This window comes from Microcaecilia unicolor, chromosome 4, assembly GCF_901765095.1.
Source record: "Microcaecilia unicolor chromosome 4, aMicUni1.1, whole genome shotgun sequence".
Classification (NCBI taxonomy): domain Eukaryota; kingdom Metazoa; phylum Chordata; class Amphibia; order Gymnophiona; family Siphonopidae; genus Microcaecilia; species Microcaecilia unicolor.
Window position 1 is genome coordinate 349,547,525 of NC_044034.1, and position 19,114 is coordinate 349,566,638.

Sequence of the window (19,114 nt, forward strand, 5' to 3'; positions counted from 1 at the left end):
GCAATTTATGGACTTTTCTTCCAGGAATTTATCCAAACCTGTTTTAAACAAAGGTATGCTAAATGCTTTTACCACGTCATCTAGCAATGAGTCCCAAAGCCTATCAGTTGAGTGAAAAATATTGTCTTGTATTTAGTTTTAAATGTTCTATTATATACCTTCATGGAATGCTGCCTAGTGTTTGTACTTTTTGAAAGAGTAAACAATCGATTCACATTTACCCATTCTACTCCAATCAGGATTGTATAGGCCTTTATCATCTCCCCTTAACCCTCTCTTCTCTGGTGGATTGATTGAACACAAGCCATGGTTACAGATGGATGGACTCAACCTAGAACAGCCCCAGTCTTGAAACGTCAAGCAATGGCTGTTTACTGCTCACTTGGAGGGTCACCTTCTCCTGCTATATGAGTATTAGCATTCAAGCAGTAATGTCACACCCAATGGTTGATAAGCTTTTATAACACTTAAGAGGCTTGAATAAAGAATGGTCATTGTTTTTTGCTACTCAATAAACCAGGTTTGTCAGTTCCTTATAAGTGAACATTGCTCCAAAAACATCTATTACTCATCACGACTTCAACATGGGTTCGTATCTCCAATGTCCTATTGAAGCTATCTACTATAACTAGGGTTTCTATCTTAGGTGTTTTTGAAAAAGTAAATATAACTGGTAATTTTCCAGCTAAATAGATGATGTTATTATTATTATTATTTGTAGCATTTGTATCCCACATTTTCCCACCAATTTGCAGGCTCAATGTGGCTTACATTTGCAGTAATGGCGGTTGCCATTTCCGGCTAACAGCATTACAATTAGTATTGCGTTAAGGTGTATACATACATGGTAACAGACATGTAACATAACATAAATGGAACAGATCATGGTGTATATATACATAATGTGCATACGTACATGGTAAAGAAAAATACATTATGGTATTGCTTTAAGGTTCCTGAGTAACAGATTGGATTGTAACGTACATTAGATCGTCGACTATAGAGAGTCCCTATTCAACATAAGGTTTAAAGTGGTATTACTTGATCATTAATATCAGAGGGTTTAATCAATCATGTGATAAGAGTTCGGTTTCGTATAGTGTTGTTTTTTTTTAGTATTTAAGATGAATGTTTATGGTATGCCTTCTTGAAAAGATCTGTTCTCAGTAGCTTTCGGAAGATGGTTAGGTCTTGCGTTGTTTTTATGGCCTTCGGTAGTGCGTTCCATAGGGGATACAAAAAAGAAGTGTTTATTTGTGTTTTTAGGAGACGGATACTATTGCTGGGTACCTTTAACCGTTAAATTAAATACAAACATTTGTGCATTGGAGGCCCAGACAAGGCCCAAAAACAAAGAGAAGGATCCAAACAGGCCACGGAAGATATAAGAAAATACAAAGGAAAATGGTTTATCAAAAAAAAAAACACTTATTATTTATTTATTATTTGCATTGGGGTGGTTTATTGGTGTTTATAGCTAAAAATCTAAAAATGAGAAGCCTTTAATATAACATGATCTCTCTTTGCAGTCCAGGAGATGCCTGTCTGATCACGAATACTCTCAGTTTGGCTGTTAGCCATTTTGTAATTTTCCTCAGTATTCTCAATTTGTTTTAAAGCAGTTTTAAGAAAGGTCTGCGTTGGAATAGTATTCTCCAGCTTCTGTGAGACGACTTGGTGGTCTCATTACATACAATTCCTAGGGGGCTGGATTGCGCGTTACTAAAATGCCACCATAAAGCTTGGCAAAGCACACGTGCATTTCACACATCCACATTTCCCATATGTTAATGCTTAATGGAACACGAAGTTCACCCTTCTGCAGCTTAATTGATATTTGAAGCAAGAGAAACACAAACCAGAATTTTCACTCTCCGTGAAAGCATCAGCAGTGGACATCAACTTACTCTTCAGTCAGTTGGGATACTTTGATGTATGTGTCTACCTAATAGGGCAAAGGAATTACTCGTTTGCATAAATACTCATCTTTCAGCTTGCTGCAACTGTTCTGCTTTCCATCTGGATATTTATTTTTTTTGTTACATTTGTACCCCACACTTTCCCACTCATGGCAGGCTCAATGCAGCTTACATGGGGCAATGGAGGGTTAAGTGACTTGCCCAGAGTCACAAGGAGCTGCCTGTGCCTGAAGTGGGAATCAAACTCAGTTCCTCAGGACCAAAGTCCACCACCCTAACCACTAGGCCACTCCTCCACTGTTGCTACTATTTGAGATTCTACATGGAATGTTGCTATTCCACCAATGTGGCCGCACAGGCTTCTACATGGAATGTTGCTAGTGGAATAGCAACATTCCATGTAGAATCTCCAACAGTAGCAACATTCCATGTAGAATCTCTAATAGTATCTATTTTATTTTTGTTACATTTGTACCCTGCACTTTCCCACTCACGGCAGGCTCAATGCGGCTTACATGGGGCAATGGAGGGTTAAGTGACTTGCCCAGAGTCACAAGGAGCTGCCTGTGCCTGAAATGGGAATCAAACTCAGTTCCTCAGGACCAGAGTCCACCACCCTAACCACTAGGCCACTCCTCCACTCCATACTTGCAGTGAAATAGGATTTTGCCATGGAATCCAGATGGAATAACATGCACTACACTCAGGATTTTATTTTTCTGTGAGAAGGGCAAGGTTATTGTTTGTGCTTCCTCGAGCCAAGCTAGTGTCGGTCAATAGCAGCATATGGAACAGGCAGTGGTGTTCCTAGGGTGGCTGACACCCGGGGTGGATCGCCGATGCGCCACCCCCCCTCCCCGGTGAAAGGACACACCTCCCCCCCCCGGCGAAAGGACACCCCCCCCGGGTGCATTTTTACCTGCTGGGGGGGGGGGGGGGGTGCCGCGCGCCTGTCTGCTTCGCTTGTTCCATGCTCCCTCTGCCCTGGAACAGGAAGTAACCGCAATGGTAAATTGTAGACAATATGCTGAAATCTTCTGCCCAATGTGGAGCAGCAGCCAAAAATAGTAAACAGGATGCTAGGAATTATTAGGAAAGGGATGCAAAATAAGACCAAGAACATTATAATGCCTCGTTATCGTTCCATGGTGTGACCTCATCTTGAGTATTGCAGTTAATTCTGGTTACCGTATCTCAAAAAAGATATAACAGAATTAGAAAAACTTGAAAGAAGAGCGACCAAAATGATAAAGGGGTTGGAACTCCTCCCATATGAGGAAAGGCTAAAGAGATTAGGGCTCTTCAACTTGGAAAAGAGATGGCTGAAGGGGGATATAATTGAGGTCTACAAAATCCTGAGTGGTTTAGAACGGATAGATGTACAATTTTTCTCTCTTTCAAAAAGTACAAAGACCAGGGGACATTCAATGAAATTACATGGAAATACTTTTAAAACAAATAGGAGGAAACATTTTTTCACTCAAAAAATAGTTAAGCTCTGGAACTAGCTGCTGGAGGATGTGGTAACAGCGGTTAGCATATCTGGGTTTAAAAAAGGTTTGGACAAGTTCCTGGAGGAAAAGTCCATAGTCTGTTATTGAGATGGACATGGGGTGGCATGGAATGTTGCTACTAATTGGGTTTCTGCCAGTAGATGGACCATTGGTCTGATCCAGTATGGCTATTCTTAGGTTCTTATATTCATATTTTACAGCTCAGCATACATATGAGCGGAATCTTGACAGAGTATAGGCAGGATCCACTCATGTAACCTATAGAAATGCTGTAAATTATGAACATATCTCTGGAATTTAGACGGGTTTGTTTGTGCCTAAATTATAGACACATATTTGACCTATTATGCTAGCACTCTATAAATGAAAGTAGGCATCTATTTTCCTTTATAGAATAGGTATATAAATATAGAAGTAATAGAAGTGCCTATATATGTTATTCTTCATACTAGACTAATGTTTGATTCCCCCCCCCCCCCCCCAGCCCCTCTATGTGACCTAATTTACTGTGGTTTGCCAGTGTATTATCTATAGAAAGTGTTGAAAAACCAGCATTGGCTGTGGCCATTTTTGGCTTCTAGTGTGGCCTGTTATACATAAATAAGTTTTGGAGCGCCTTTTCTTTGCTTTGATGATATATTTACAGCACATCCTGTCCCCCTCTGACTGAGGGCCAGATGCACTAAACTTTACGAGGCAATAACGAGCAAGTAGTAAACCCTGGCATGCATTAAATACTTTTTTCCGATGACGGTAGCAGCTAACGTAAACGGAATGCAGATGAGCAAATTGTGTAGAAGCCCTATTGAAATGAGATGCACTAAGCTTTTCCGCTTGCCCTAACGCTGGAAAACGCCGGGAAAGCTAACGAGAGGTCTGTACCTCTCGTTAGAGCTGCGCGGGCTTGCAAACTTAAATGTAAAAAAAAAATTCAGGAGGGGGCAAAAACGCTCGTCAGGAGCGTCCTTTATGGATGTCCTTTATTGATGGCCTTGCCCCCCCTGCCCGAGGTCACCGCCGCCGCTCCCCGCTCCCCCCTGCATTGAAATCATATCTTTAGGCAGCCCCTGCCTCCCTCCCTCCTCCCTTCCTCCTCCCTTCCTTGAAATGACAGCTCCCGCCATCCTCCGCCCCCCCTTGGCCCCGCCGCCCCCCCTGAGGTCATCGCCGCCGCTGCCGCCGCTTCCCCCTCCATCCGCCCCCCTCCGTCTGCCACCGGGCCTTCACAGTGCCTCTCACCTCCCTGTGAAGGTGCTGCACCGGCAGCAACAGCTGATCGCCTCTTCGGGACTTCCCTCCTTTCCTCCTGGCCCACCCTCATCTGACGTAAGTAACCTACGTAGGCGCTGCACCGGCAGCAACAGCTGATCGCCTCTTTGGGACTTCCCTCCTTTCCTCCTGGCCCGCCCTCGTCTGAAGTAAGGTGAGAGGTGCTGTGAGGGCCCGGTGGCAGATGGAGGGGGGGCAGGTGGAGGAGGGAGCAGTGGCAGCGGCGGCAACGACCTCAGGGGGGCGGGGGTGGGGCCACGGGGGGCAAAGGATGGCGGGAGCTGTCATTTCAAGGAAGGGAGGAGGAAGGGAGGAGGGAGGAGGGCCGGGGCTGCCTAAAGTTATGATTTAAATGCAGGGGGGGAGCGGGGAGCGGCGGTGACCTCGGGCGGGGTGGGGCGAGGCGGGGGGGAAAGGACATCCATAAAGGACGTCCATAAAGGATGTGTTTTTTTTTCTGACGTCCTTGACATGCGCAGAGCAGCCAGCATAACGCTTGGCTGCTCTGCGCATGCTCTACCGGCCGATTATCCGACGGTTCAACGAAGGGTTAGAGAATGCAAGTGAGCTGCAACGAGCAGCTCATTTGCATTCCCTTTCCTTCGTGCATAGCCGTTCCCTACCAATTCACTATGGAATTCGGTAGGGAAAGGCTCTAACGAGGACTTTAGTGCATCCCCCCCCTAAGTTCTTGTTGCAGAATGGGGCAGGATGGCAGGGCCTTTCAGCAGCACAAGAATTTGAAGACTCCGCAGTGCTTGATACTATTTTAAAATCTACCATTGCTGAGCCAAAGGAATGGAGGTATGAAAGGGAGATGCACTGGGCCATGCAGCAGATGGGGGAGATGAAGGAGACTTTTTATTTGATAATGATAAAATGCAACATTTTAAAGTTTTACTACATATGTTCATTACCTGAGTTATGTGAAACGGCTATTATACAAAGGTCCTTTTACAAAGGCGCACTGAAAAAAGGCTTGTGGTAGTGTAGGCGCGGGTTTGGGGCAGGCGCCAATCCATTTTTCAGCGCGCCTGTAAAAAAGGCCTCTTTTTTTGCCGAAAATGGACGTGCGGCAAAATCAAAATTGCCGCGCGTCCATTTTGGGTCTGAGACCTTACTGCCAGCCATTTACCTAACAGTAAAGAATCCAGGCGGTAATGACCTATGAGCGTCAAATGCCACTTGGCGCGCGTCCGTTATGCGCGTCCAAAAATAAAAAATATTTTTCAGAGGCACGTATCAGATGCGCATCAAAAATGAAATTAGCTCAAGAGCCACGCGGTAGTCGGGCGGTAACTCCATTTTGGCGTGCATTGGGCGCACGTAGACACTTACACGGCTTAGTAAAAGGGGGCCTTTGTTTCTAATTAAATATGCAACAGCAGATTGCTATTATAGGTCTTGTTGCACATTAGATGCAAATTTCCTGTCAGAGGGTGTAAGATGTGGCAGACCTTGAGTGCATGCATGCAGGCGCTCAAAAGTCTGGCCACTACGCAGTCGGCGACAGTGGTTTTAAAGTGCTGCACCGCCACTGTCTTGCTGGCTATGTCAGCACCGTGCTGTCACCCTTCTGACGTCTGCTGCCCTAAGCCAGCGAGATTTGTTCAGTAGCCCATGCAGGTGAGGGGTAGAAAGAAGCAGACGTCACCTGTCATCTGTGTCTACGTGACAGTGAGGACATCAAATAATTTGGTGACGTGACCAGTGGACTCCAGACTGTAAGGAAGAGGTAAGTAATAATCTTTCAAGACTTAGATATATAAGCTGGAACTCTGCAAATGGAATTATTTTTGCAGAATCTTTTAGAAGAACCATTCATGGTCAACTAGTCTGGCAACCTTTAGCTTTTGCAAGCAAAAGTTTAGAATGAAAATTGCATCTGCTCTAAATAAAAGGGAGCCTACAAAAATTTACTGTAAACTGCTTTGGATTATTCAAAGAAGCATAACATAATATAGATTTGATTTGCATCTCAAAGGAAATATCCTATTTCGTCAAATCATTGAAGTAGAGAAACTTAAGGATACCCAGTGTCGAGCAGAAGATGACAGCTTAAGTCATTCAGGTTCCTTTCACTTATTTATTTATTTTATTTATTTATTTATTGCATTTGTATCCCACATTTTCCCACCTATTTGCAGACTCAATGTGGCTTACAGAGTTTTGTTATGACATAGAGGGGCATAATCGAACAGAAACGCCTATCTCCATGGGCGTTTATCTCCGAGAACGGGTCTGTGAAGGGGCGGACCGAATCGTATTTTCGAAAAAACATGGACGTTTATCTTTTTTTGAGCTGGGCGTTTTTGTTTTTCAGCGATAATGGAAACCGAAAACGCCCAGCTCAAAAACGAATAACTCCAAGACATTTATTCGTGGGAGGGGCCAGGATTCGTACTGCACCGGTCCACCTCACATGCCAGGACACCAACCGGGCACCCTAGGGGGCACTTTTACAAAAAAAAAAAAAAAAAGGTAAAACAGCTCCCAGGTGCATAGCACCCTTCCCTTGGGTGTTGAGCCCCCAAAATCCCCCTCAAAACCCACTGCCCACAAGTCTACACCATTACTATAGCCCTAAGGGGTGAAGAGGGGCACCTACACGTGGGTACAGTGGGTTTGTGGGGCGGTTTGGAGGGCTCCCATTTACCAGCACAAGTGAAACAGGTGGGGGGGGGGGATGAGCCTGGGTCCACCTGCCTCAAGTCCACTGCTCCAGTGACCTGCATACTGCTGCCAGGGAGGTGGGTATGACATTTGAGGGTGAAAATAAAAAGTTGTGAAACGGCATATTTTGTGGTGGGAGGGGGTTCGTGACCACTGGGGGAGTCAGGGGAGGTCATCCCCGATTCCCTCCAGTGGTCATCTGGTCATTTAGGGCACTTTTTGGGGCCTTATTCGTGGAAAAACAGGGTCCAGGAAAAGTGCCCTAAATTCTCGCTAAAAACGCATATTTTTTTTCCATTATCGGCGAAAGGCGCCCATCTCTGATCGGCAGATAACCACGCCCAAGTTCCGCCTTCACCACGCCTTCAACACGCCCCCATCAACGTTGTCCGCATCCGCGACGGAGTGCAGTTGAAAACGTCCAAATTCGGCTTTTGATTATACCGCTTTATTCGTTTTTGGGAGATAAACGTCTATCTCCCGATTTGGGTCACAATATAGGCGTTTTTCTCTTTCGATTATAAGCAGGATAGTCATTCCAGGTTATCAGATACAATTGTGGAGGAGTGGCCTAGTGGTTAGGGTGGTGGACTTTGGTCCTGAGGAACTGAGTTCAATTCCCACTTCAGGCACAGGCAGCTCCTTGTGACTCTGGGCAAGTCACTTAACCCTCCATTGCCCCATGTAAGCCGCATTGAGCCTGCCATGAGTGGGAAAGTGCGGGGTACAAATGTAACAAAAAAAAATTGGTAATGTACAAAGTTTAAGTGAGAGAAGGAGGATGTTATGCAGGATAGTATAGAAGGTGGACTATAATACTGGCTGGGTTGCTGAGGTAGTTTTGTAAGGCTATGGGTTATCTTTGTAGGCCTTGTTGAAGAGATGTGTCTTCAGAGATTTGCGAAAGTTAGTTATTTCGTCAATAGTGTTCAGGGCTGTAGGTAGTGCATTCCACAACTGCGTAGAGAAGGTGGTGGCGTGTATCAGCTTGTATTTCAGTCCTTTACAGCTGGGGTAGTGCAGATTGCGAAATTTGCGGGCTGATCTTATGGCATTTCTGGGAGGCAGGTCCACAGGGTTTAGCATGTAGATTGGGGTGTCTGCGTGAATGATTTTGTGTACAATCGTGCAGATCTTGAACGCAATGCGTTCCTTGAGTGGGAGCCAGTGAAGTTTCTCTCTTAGGGGTTTTGCACTTTCATATTTCGTTTTTCCAAATATGAGTCTGGCTGTGGTATTCTGGGCTGTTTGGAGTTTTTTTTTATGATAATGCAACATAGATTTTAATTCTGGATTTTACGGTCAGTAAATAAGCACAATTTTATCAAAGCCCATTTTTCAAAGACCCAATTAGGAGAGTAAAACTCTCAAAAGGCAATTTTCATACGAAACTATTCCAGTAAAAAACTATCACCTACCGGCTCCAGGCTATAAAATTCACATGTCTTTTGCTGTCCTTGAGAGCAAACGGCAAATGTGCTTTTTAAGGGGTGACCTGGAAGTTCTCATTTAGAAAGCAAAGTTGCAAAACTCTTTCTGAACACACAAAACCTTTTCAACATGGCAAAGACCAGGGCAGCAAGATTTCCTCTGCTTCCCCTCTCCCCTAAAGAACGAAGAGCCGAGACCAAAACTGTTTCTTTCCAGGTGTTTTGTAAGTGCGCTTTCTCAAACTGAGGTTTTCTTCCATGCAACACCAGTGGTTTCTGGTTAGATTACAAAACATTGTCACAGAAATATTATGAGTTCCAGTGCAAAAGCAAATGGAGGCGTGATCGACTGGCTTCCTGGCTAAGATGATGTGTAAGTCCAGTTGTTAAGGTGAGGAAGCTGTGCTGTGTGTAATACTTATTCTGGGAGTGAGATAATGTTTGATACACTAATCATTTTCTCACACCCTCATTTCTTTCCAAGTTTTTACAGTGGAAGACAGACACCGTTATAGTGGAAGAAAGACCTGTTTGTAAAAAGACTGCACACACGTACCACGTTCCTTTGACAAAAAGTCTAATGAACTACTTCTCAGCACAATTACATGGTAAAAATTTATTTATTTGTTTATTTATTACATTTGTACCCCGCGCTTTCCCACTCAAAGCAGGTTCAATGCGGCTTACATAGTAATTGGGATTACAAAGTATTGGTGGAGAGCAATAAGTTGACACCCTTGTCACCTCTCGTTTAGACTACTGCAATCTGCTTCTTGCTGGCCTCCCACTTAGTCACCTCTCCCCTCTCCAGTCGGTTCAAAACTCTGCTGCCCGTCTCATCTTCCGCCAGGGTCGCTTTACTCATACTACCCTCTCCTCAAGACCCTTCACTGGCTCCCTATCCGTTTTCGCATCCTGTTCAAACTTCTTCTACTAACCTATAAATGTACTCACTCTGTTGCTCCCCAGTATCTCTTCACACTCGTCCTTCCCTACACCCCTTCCCGTGCACTCCGCTCCATGGATAAATCCTTCTTATCTGTTCCCTTCTCCACTACTGCCAACTCCGCGCCTTCTGTCTCGCTGCACCCTACGCCTGGAATAAACTTCCTGAGCCCCTACGTCTTGCCCCATCCTTGGCCACCTTTAAATCTAGACTGAAAGCCCACCTCTTTAACATTGCTTTTGACTCATAACCACTTGTAACCACTCGCCTCCACCTACCCTCCGCTCTTCCTTCCCGTTCACATTAATTGATTTGATTTGCTTACTTTATTTATTTTTTGTCTATTAGATTGTAAGCTCTTTGAGCAGGGACTGTCTTTCTTCTATGTTTGTGCAGCGCTGCGTACGCCTTGTAGCGCTATAGAAATGCTAAATAGTAGTAGTAGTAGGGAGTAGGAGAAGTATGAGCAAGGGTAAGAGCCACTGGAGGGTAGATGAGGCGGAGGGGAATGGGCAAGAGTGAAGGGAGCAGGAGAGGTGTGAGTAAGGGTAGGTGAGCATTGGGGGAGGGGTCGATGAGGCGAAAGGGGATAGAACAGGGGATAAACAGGGGAAAATGAGGCGGGTGATGTAGTCTAGGTCATTGTCATTATTTATTTATGATATTTATACCCCACATTATCCGAAACTGGCTCACGTTCAATGTGGCTTACAAGCAATAAACAGTTTTGACTAACAGTAAAAGGTTAACAGTAAGCATTGATTATTAAATCACACCAAAAGGCATAGATTATTACTGTCAGAGAAGCGCTGAAGGCAGATAATATTGTTGACTCATATTTTGTCGTTATTAAAAGCAGTACGCATCAAGAATGTTTTCGGCATTTTGTGGAAGGCCATTTGGCGGTGTATTTTCAAAGAACTTAGACTTACAAAGTTTCATAGCAACCTATAGAACTTTATAAGTCTAAGTGGGCCTTTTACAAAGGCACGCTAGCATTTTTAGCGCGAGCTAAAAATATGCATGCGCTAAGCACTAGAGATGCCCATATATGGGCATCTCTTGCATTTAGTGCACACTAATCGTTAGCATGCACTAAAAACGATACCGTGCCTTTGTAAGAGACCTTCTAAGTGCTTTGAAAATAAGCCCCGTGGAGGGGCATTTTCGAAAGGGACGTCTAAGTTGCGATTTGGACGTCCTTGCAAAACGGCAAAATCCAGAGGCGGGGAAACCCGTATTTTCAAAACAAGATGGATGTCCATCTTTCGTTTCGAAAATACCGTCAGAGACATCCAAATCCTTAAATTTGGACATCCCTAGATTTGGTCGTCCCTAGACATGGATGTTTCTGACTTTCGGCAATTTTTGAAACCAAAGACGTCCATGTCAAAAATGTCCTAATGCAAGCCATTTGGTCATGGGAGGAGCCAGCATTTGTAGTGCACTGGTCCCCCTGACATGCCAGGACACCAACCGGGCACCCTAGGGGGCACTGCAGTGGACTTCACAAATTGCTCCCAGGTGCATAGCTCCCTTACTTTGTGTGCTGAGCCCCCTCCCAAAAAAAACCCCAAACCCACTACCCGCAACTGTACAAGACTACCAAAGCCCTTACGGGTGAAGGGGGCACCTATATGTAGGTACAGTGGGTTTGTGATGGGTTTTGGAGGGCTTGCTGTTTCCTCCACAAATGTAACAGGTAGGGGCTTGGGTCCGCCTGTCTGAAGTGCACTGCAGTACCCAGTAAAACTGCTTCTGGGACCTTCATGCACTGTCATGGACCTGACTATGACATCTGAGGTTGGCATTGAGGCTGGCACAACATATTTTTAAAGATGTTTTTTGAGGGTGGGACGGGGTTAGTGAAAACTGGGGGAGTAACGGGAGGTCATCCCCGATTCTGTCTGGTGGTCATCTGGTCATTTCGGACACCTTTTTGTGCCTTATTCGTAATAAAAACACGTCCGGGTGAAAACGCCCAAGTGTTCATCAGGGACGTCCTTGTTTTTTTTTTGATTATGGGTCAAGGACGTCCAAGTGTTAGGCACACCCAAGTCCCGCCTTCGCTACGCCTCCGACACACCTCCTTGTGACGGAGTGCAGTTGGAGACGTCCTAAGTCGGGTTTCCATTATACCGATTTGGACGATCCCTGGGATAAGGACGTCCATCTTCCAACTTATGTCGAAAAAGATGGACGTCCTTCTCTTTTGAAAATGAGCCCAACAGTCTACTAGGAATCTAAGATGTTTAGTCCCACAGCTATGTTCTCTCACAACCTACAGACAAACAGGAAAATTTTCAAAATTTCTCCGGAAAAAACGTACACTTGGAACAAAAAAAAAAATAATAATAATTGTAGCGATATATTTGAAGAAAGTTCAAATCCAAGTTGCAGCAAACATACGTACGTATATATGTATACCAATTACATGTGCAACTTACAAAATACACTAAGTTATGCATGCCCTTGCCACATGTAGAAGCCCCCAGTCAAAGAAGCTGCTGTAACATGCGGATACTGGGTTACACTAGTACTTTAAAATGGATTCTGGGCACCCACACAAATCAGAGGGCCTAAAAGCAGGAGCTCACTGATAGAATTGGCTTTTTTTATGGTGCCCCAACAAAGCTATGCTAAGAGATTCCATTGATGTCAATATTCAAAAAACGCTGACTAAATTAGATGCCTAAATTTGTAAGCAAATCTTCAGCTGTACTTAGGAAACTACATTTTCAACTGAAAATGTCCTTAAATTTAGGAACCAAAAAATATATTCCCCCTGAATTAAAAACTTTAGGACTTTAATTTATTTGTCCAGATAAGGAGGCGATTCTAGAAGGTTCCAACGAACAAGGTGGCACGTGATGTGCAAGATCTAATATGGTGCAAACAAACAGCAGATCACATGAAGAAAGTCCATAAAGATATTTATTCACCAGAGTTTAAAAAGGGGTTAGACGGTTTCCTAAAGGACAAGTCCATAAACCGCTACTAAATGGACTTGGGAAAAATCCACAATTCCAGGAATAACATGTATAGAATGTTTGTACGTTTGGGAAGGTCGCCAGGTGCCCTTGGCCTGGATTGGCCGCTGTCGTGGACAGGATGCTGGGCTCGATGGACCCTTGGTCTTTTTCCAGTGTGGCATTACTTATGTACTTAAAACATTCAGTTAAAAAACTTAGGTATTTTTTAACTGAATATTGTGGTGAATAAATTTCTTTGTGTATTTTCTGCGTGTTATTGATTCTAGAAGGTTTATTCCAGTAAATAGAAAGCCATGTACAAGTGTAACTTGGTATGCATTATAAGTAACACAATTTAAGAACAGGTGCTGCAGCACAGACAGATTTAAAGGGTGTATGTACTGTGCATGCTTTGGCTGAACCTGGAAAGTAGATACGTAATCTATTTTTTAGAATGCAAATACATTTCAAAAACTTTCCATGTCGGCTTTTATACCTGCTTTGAATAACCCATAATTTCTTGTCTGGGTCTGGAGCTGGGAGAAGAGCTTAAGAGAGGAAATGTATTTACCCCTCAGATGGCGGAAACTCCCTCAAAATGCAAGAAGTTTGAGTTTTGGAGGCAGAAACACAGAGTAGAAACGATTTTAGGTATATTAGAAGAAGAAGCCAGTAAAAGAATCAGTTGGACTGCTAGATGACTGAGGGGTAAAAGGGGAACTCAGGGAAAGCAAAGGCCATAGCAGAGAGATTAAATGAATTATTTGCTTCAGTCTTCACCGAGGAAGATATGAGAGAAATACCTGTGGCAGAAATGGTATTTAATGTTGATCAGTCAGAGAAACTGAAACAAATCTTTGTAAATCTTTAGATTGTAAGCTCCTTTGAGCAGGGACTGTCCTTCTTTGTTAAATTGTACAGTGCTGCAAAACCCTAGCAGCGCTTTAGAAATGTTAAATAGTAGTATTAGTAGTAGTAGTAAATCTGGAAGATATAATGGGGCAATTTGACAAATTGAAGAGTAGCAAATCACCTGGACCGGAAGGTATTCATCCCAGAGTACTGACAGAATTGAAAAATAAACTTGTAGAGCTATTGGTAGTAATATGTAATTTATCTTTAACATCAATCATGGTACCAGAAGATGGGTGGCCAATGTAATGCCAATTTTTAAAAAGGTTTCCAGAGGTGATCCGGGAAATTATAGACCGGTAAGCCTGATGTTGGTGTCATTCAAAATGGTAGAGATTATTATAAAGAACAAAATTATAGATCATATCTATAAGCATGGATTAAGGAGAGAAAGCCAGCATGGATTTAGTCAAGGGAAATCTTGCTTCACCAATCTACTACATTTCTTTGAAGGGTTGAATAAACATATGGATAAAGGTGTGTCAGTCAATTATTGTGTATCTGGATTTTAAAAAAGCATTTGACAAAAGAGACTGGGTGAAGGATCAATTGAGTAAGCAATCTTGATGACGACCCAAATAAAGATTTTGACACCATGTTTATCAGGAGGCAAGAGGTAATACCATAGAGAATTTGGTACATTAAACAAAACACTTTAAAAGAAATATGCTCATTCACTGGAACCAGTGTAGTTTCATCATATAACTAGAGACACTGGTGTATCTATTTATTCTGAAAATTAGCCTCAGCAGTTTTCTGAATAGTTTGCAATTTATGTAAATATTTAGATCATATCCCCAATGTTACAGTATAAGCAAGCTTTTATAAAATTGATCCCTGACTGTGACTGGACCATATGAGTGCAACAAATTACCCATGGGACTTAAAAAGCAAATTCCTTTGACTGTTTTGTTTAGCTTATAATGTATCTGAAGAGTTGGGACATCCTGATTTTGTTTTTGAGCATCGGTTAGAGTAGTGTTTCCCAAGTTGGTCCTGGAGTACCCCCTTGCCGGTTATGTTTTCAGGATATCTACAATGCTTATGCCTGAAAGAGATTTGCTTACACTGGAGGCAGTGTATGCAAATCAATCTCATAGTAACATAGTAACATAGTAGATGACGGCAGAAAAAGACCTGCATGGTCCTTCCAGTCTGCCCAACAAGATAAACTCATATGTGTATACCTTACCTTGATTTGTACCTGCCTTTTTCGGGGCACAGACCATACAAGTCTGCCCAGCAGTATTTCCCGTTTCTCAACCACCAGTCCCGCCTCCCATCACCGGCTCTGGCACAGACCATATAAGTCTGCCCTCCACTATCCTCGCCTCCCAACCACCAACCTCTCTTCCCCCACCTGCTCCGCTCATGCATATACATTGTGGATATCCTGAAAACCTGACTGGGAAAGGGGTACTCCAGGACTAACTTGGGAAACACTGGGTTAGAGGATGATCTGCTGTGTCGCTTCTTCCTTTACAACATTAGCAAAATTCGCCCTTTCCTCTCTGAGCACACCACCCAAACTCTCATCCACTCTCTCATCACCTCTTGCCTCGACTACTGCAACCTACTCCTCACTGGCCTCCCACTTTGCCACCTATCCCCCCTTCAGTCCGTTCAGAACTCTGCTGCACGTCTTATCTTCCGCCTGGACCGATATACTCACATCTCCCCCCTCCTCAAATCACTTCACTGGCTTCCGATCAGGTACCGCACACAGTTCAAGCTTCTCCTCCTAACCTACAAATGCACTCGATCTGCAGCCCCTCCCTACCTCTCTACCCTCATCTCCCCTTATGTTCCTACCCGTAACCTCCGCTCTCAAGACAAATCCCTCCTTTCAGTACCCTTCTCCACCACCGCCAACTCCAGGCTCCGGCCTTTCTGCCTCGCCTCACCCCATGCGTGGAATAATCTCCCTGAGCCCATACGCCAGGCCCCTTCCCTGCCCATCTTCAAATCCCTGCTAAAAGCCCATCTCTTCAATGTCGCCTTTGGCACCTAACCACTACTCAAGAAATCTAGTCTACCCCAACTTGTCATTTCGTCCTTTAGATTGTAAGCTCTTTTGAGCAGGGACTGTCCCTTTTTTGTTAAATTGTACAGCGCTGCGTAACCCTAGTAGCGCTATAGAAATGTCAAGTAGTAGTAGTAGTAGTAGTGTCTGGATGGTAATTGCCCTGAATGTGCCTGGGCTGAATTGTCATCTCTGGTTGAAAGATAGGAAGCAGAGAGTAGGATTGCGTGGCCAGTATTCTCAGTGGAGGAGGGTAGTTAGTGGGGTCCCGCAGGGGTCTGTGCTGGGTCCGTTGCTTTTTAATGTATTTATAAATGACCTAGAGATGGGAATAACTAGTGAGGTAATTAAATTCGCCGATGACACAAAATTATTCAGGGTCGTCAAGTCGCAGGAGGAATGTGAACGATTACAGGAGGACCTTGCGAGACTGGGAGAATGGGCGTGCAAGTGGCAGATGAAGTTCAATGTTGACAAGTGCAAAGTGATGCATGTGGGTAAGAGGAACCCGAATTATAGCTACGTCTTGCAAGGTTCCGCGTTAGGAGTTACGGATCAAGAAAGGGATCTGGGTGTCGTCGTCGATGATACGCTGAAACCTTCTGCTCAGTGTGCTGCTGCGGCTAGGAAAGCGAATAGAATGTTGGGTGTTATTAGGAAGGGTATGGAGTCCAGGTGTGCGGATGTTATAATGCCGTTGTATCGCTCCATGGTGCGACCGCACCTGGAGTATTGTGTTCAGTACTGGTCTCCGTATCTCAAAAAAGATATAGTAGAATTGGAAAAGGTACAGCGAAGGGCGACGAAAATGATAGTGGGGATGGGACGACTTTCCTATGAAGAGAGGCTGAGAAGGCTAGGGCTTTTCAGCTTGGAGAAGAGACGGCTGAGGGGAGATATGATAGAAGTGTATAAAATAATGAGTGGAATGGATCGGGTGGATGTGAAGCGACTGTTCACGCTATCCAAAAATACTAGGACTAGAGGGCATGAGTTGAAGCTACAGTGTGGTAAATTTAAAACGAATCGGAGAAAATTTTTCTTCACCCAACGTGTAATTAGACTCTGGAATTCATTGCCGGAGAACGTGGTACGGGCGGTTAGCTTGACGGAGTTTAAAAAGGGGTTAGATAGATTCCTAAAGGACAAGTCCATAGACCGCTATTAAATGGACTGGAAAAATTCCTCATTTTTAGGTATAACTTGTCTGGAATGTTTTTACGTTTGGGGAGCGTGCCAGGTGCCCTTGACCTGGATTGGCCACTGTCGGTGACAGGATGCTGGGCTAGATGGACCTTTGGTCTTTCCCAGTATGGCACTACTTATGTACTTATGTACTTATTGTAATTATTTCTTTTGTTTTGTTTTTCTGTTCATTCTTTTTATGTATATTTTGTTTTCTCCGTCCTGGACAAGGGCAGATTATAAGTAATAAATCTAATCTAAATCTAAATTTAGGTGCAAAACCCCAGTCAGGTTTCAGAGGGGCTGGTTTAGGTGACTAATTCCAAAGATAGGCACCTAAGGGATGCCTTTACAAAGGTGCGTTGAAAAATGGCTTGCACGTGTTTTGGGTGCGCGCCAAGCCATTTTTCAGCACGTCTGTAAAAAAGGCCCTTTTTTTTATTTTTGCCAAAAATGGACTTGCGGCAAAATCAAAATTGCCATGCATCCATTTGGGGTCTGAGACCTTACCGCCAGCCATCGACCTAGTGGTAAAGTCTCACACGGTAACTGGGCGGTAATGACCGACGGGTGCCAAATGCCGCTTGGCGCACCTCCAATACGCTCAGCAGAAAATAAAAATTATTTTCTGGCTGCGTGTATCGGATGTGCGCCAAAAATGAAATTACCACAAGAGCCACGTGGTAGCCGTGCGGTAACTCAATTATGGCGCGCATTAGGCGTGCGTAGATGCTTACGCGGCTTAGTAAAAGGGCCCCTCAGTGTTTTGAAAATTGACCCCAAAAAGAGATTAGCAGAAAATCTTAAAGGTCAAGATTGTTCAGTTCTGTATTCAGTTTACCAGTACAATCGGTGTGAAGTTATGATTAACAGAGAAATCCCTGAGCACGCAAAGCAGCTTCAGACACTGAATGAATGGTATAATTCACTATAAGTTGTTGTTAGGTATAATACATTAAAATAAACCTTACTTTGATATAAGCTGCAGGATCTGGAACAGTCTGAATCATGTCCTTTTCCAAGCTGATTTATATACCAGATGTCCAGACTCCAAGGCAGCTACAAAAGAAAACAAATCCAGATAAAATCATTGCATTGATGTATGGCTTTAGCTCAACTTTTCTTTACCTGTAAGACTCTACTGAGGTCAACATACAGCCACACGATCAACACATAATTTTCAGTGCTTAACTTATATGGTTTCAAATTATAAATATGTATGCACGGACCGAACAGGCATTCAAAAGAAGCTTAGATTTACTTCATCAGTGCCCTGTTTGGGTGTAATTTCTGGAGCTGGTGCCTGGTGAACCCCCTAATTGGTAAGGCAAATTCACAGAGCTACAGAAAACTTTGCGGGTCCAGAAGCCCAGGAAGGAGACCTTTATCCAAGGACCTGTTTAACTACCCATTCTGCAGTCAGTCTTCTCTTACACTCCACTCCTTAGTAAGGGGATGATTTGACCAAAACTCCATAGCACACAGTGATATATACCTGAAAAACCAATTTACCGAATAACTTAATCAAACATATTTCTTATCCATCACTCCATTCTTCACTTTATCTATGATACAGTTGTCCTCTCATTCATACTTGTAACCCCTCTCCTCTTGGAGAGCGTCTCTCTTTCCAGCCCACAGCTCAGTGGCGTAGCTACGTGGGGCCTGAGGGGGCCTGGGCCCCTGTAGATTTGGCCCTGGCCCCCCTGCCGCCGATCCCCTTGAACCCCCCTCCCGCCACCAACCCTTCCTCACCATCGCCGCCCGCCCCACCGCCGCATCAGATACCTTGTTTGCTGGCGGGGGTCCCCCAACCCCACCAGCCGAAGAGAGTCTTCTTCGGCGCTGGAGTAGCGCCTTTGTTCAACGAAGTTCCTGGTGCGATCAGCTGTTTCGACGCCTTACGTCCTGCACCATGCATGTAGCCCCGTGCAGGACGTAAGATGTCAGAAACAGCTGATCACACCAGGAACTTCGTTGAACGAAGGCGCTACTCCGGCGCTGAAGAAGACTCTCTTCGGCTGGCGGGGTTCGGGGACCCCCGCCAGCAAACAAGGTATTTGATGCGGTGGCGGGACGGGTGGCGACGGTGGGGGAGGGTTGGTGGTGGGAGGGGGGTTCAAGGGGGTCGTCGGCAGGCCGGCAGGGGGGTCCAATGTGGCAGAGGCGGCAGCGGCGGCTCGGGGGGGGGGGGTGGCTAAACAGTGCCCCTCCACCTCGGGCTCTGGTCCCCCTCCCGTTGAGGTCTGGCTACACCCCTGCCATAGCTGT

The 19,114-nt window shown here is 44.5% G+C and overlaps 1 protein-coding gene across 2 annotated transcripts in view; it reads right to left on the reverse strand.

Annotated features, from left to right (window-relative positions):
* The window catches only part of ERG (ETS transcription factor ERG), a 405,992-nt gene that overhangs the window by 227,145 nt on the left and 159,733 nt on the right, over positions 1-19,114 (reverse strand). For both annotated transcript variants that reach the window (XM_030202231.1, XM_030202229.1), the window contains exon 2: positions 17,815-17,902. In XM_030202231.1, the coding sequence (XP_030058091.1) occupies positions 17,815-17,853 (39 nt within the window). In that variant the 5' untranslated portion in view covers positions 17,854-17,902. The remainder of the gene's footprint in view (positions 1-17,814; positions 17,903-19,114) is intronic.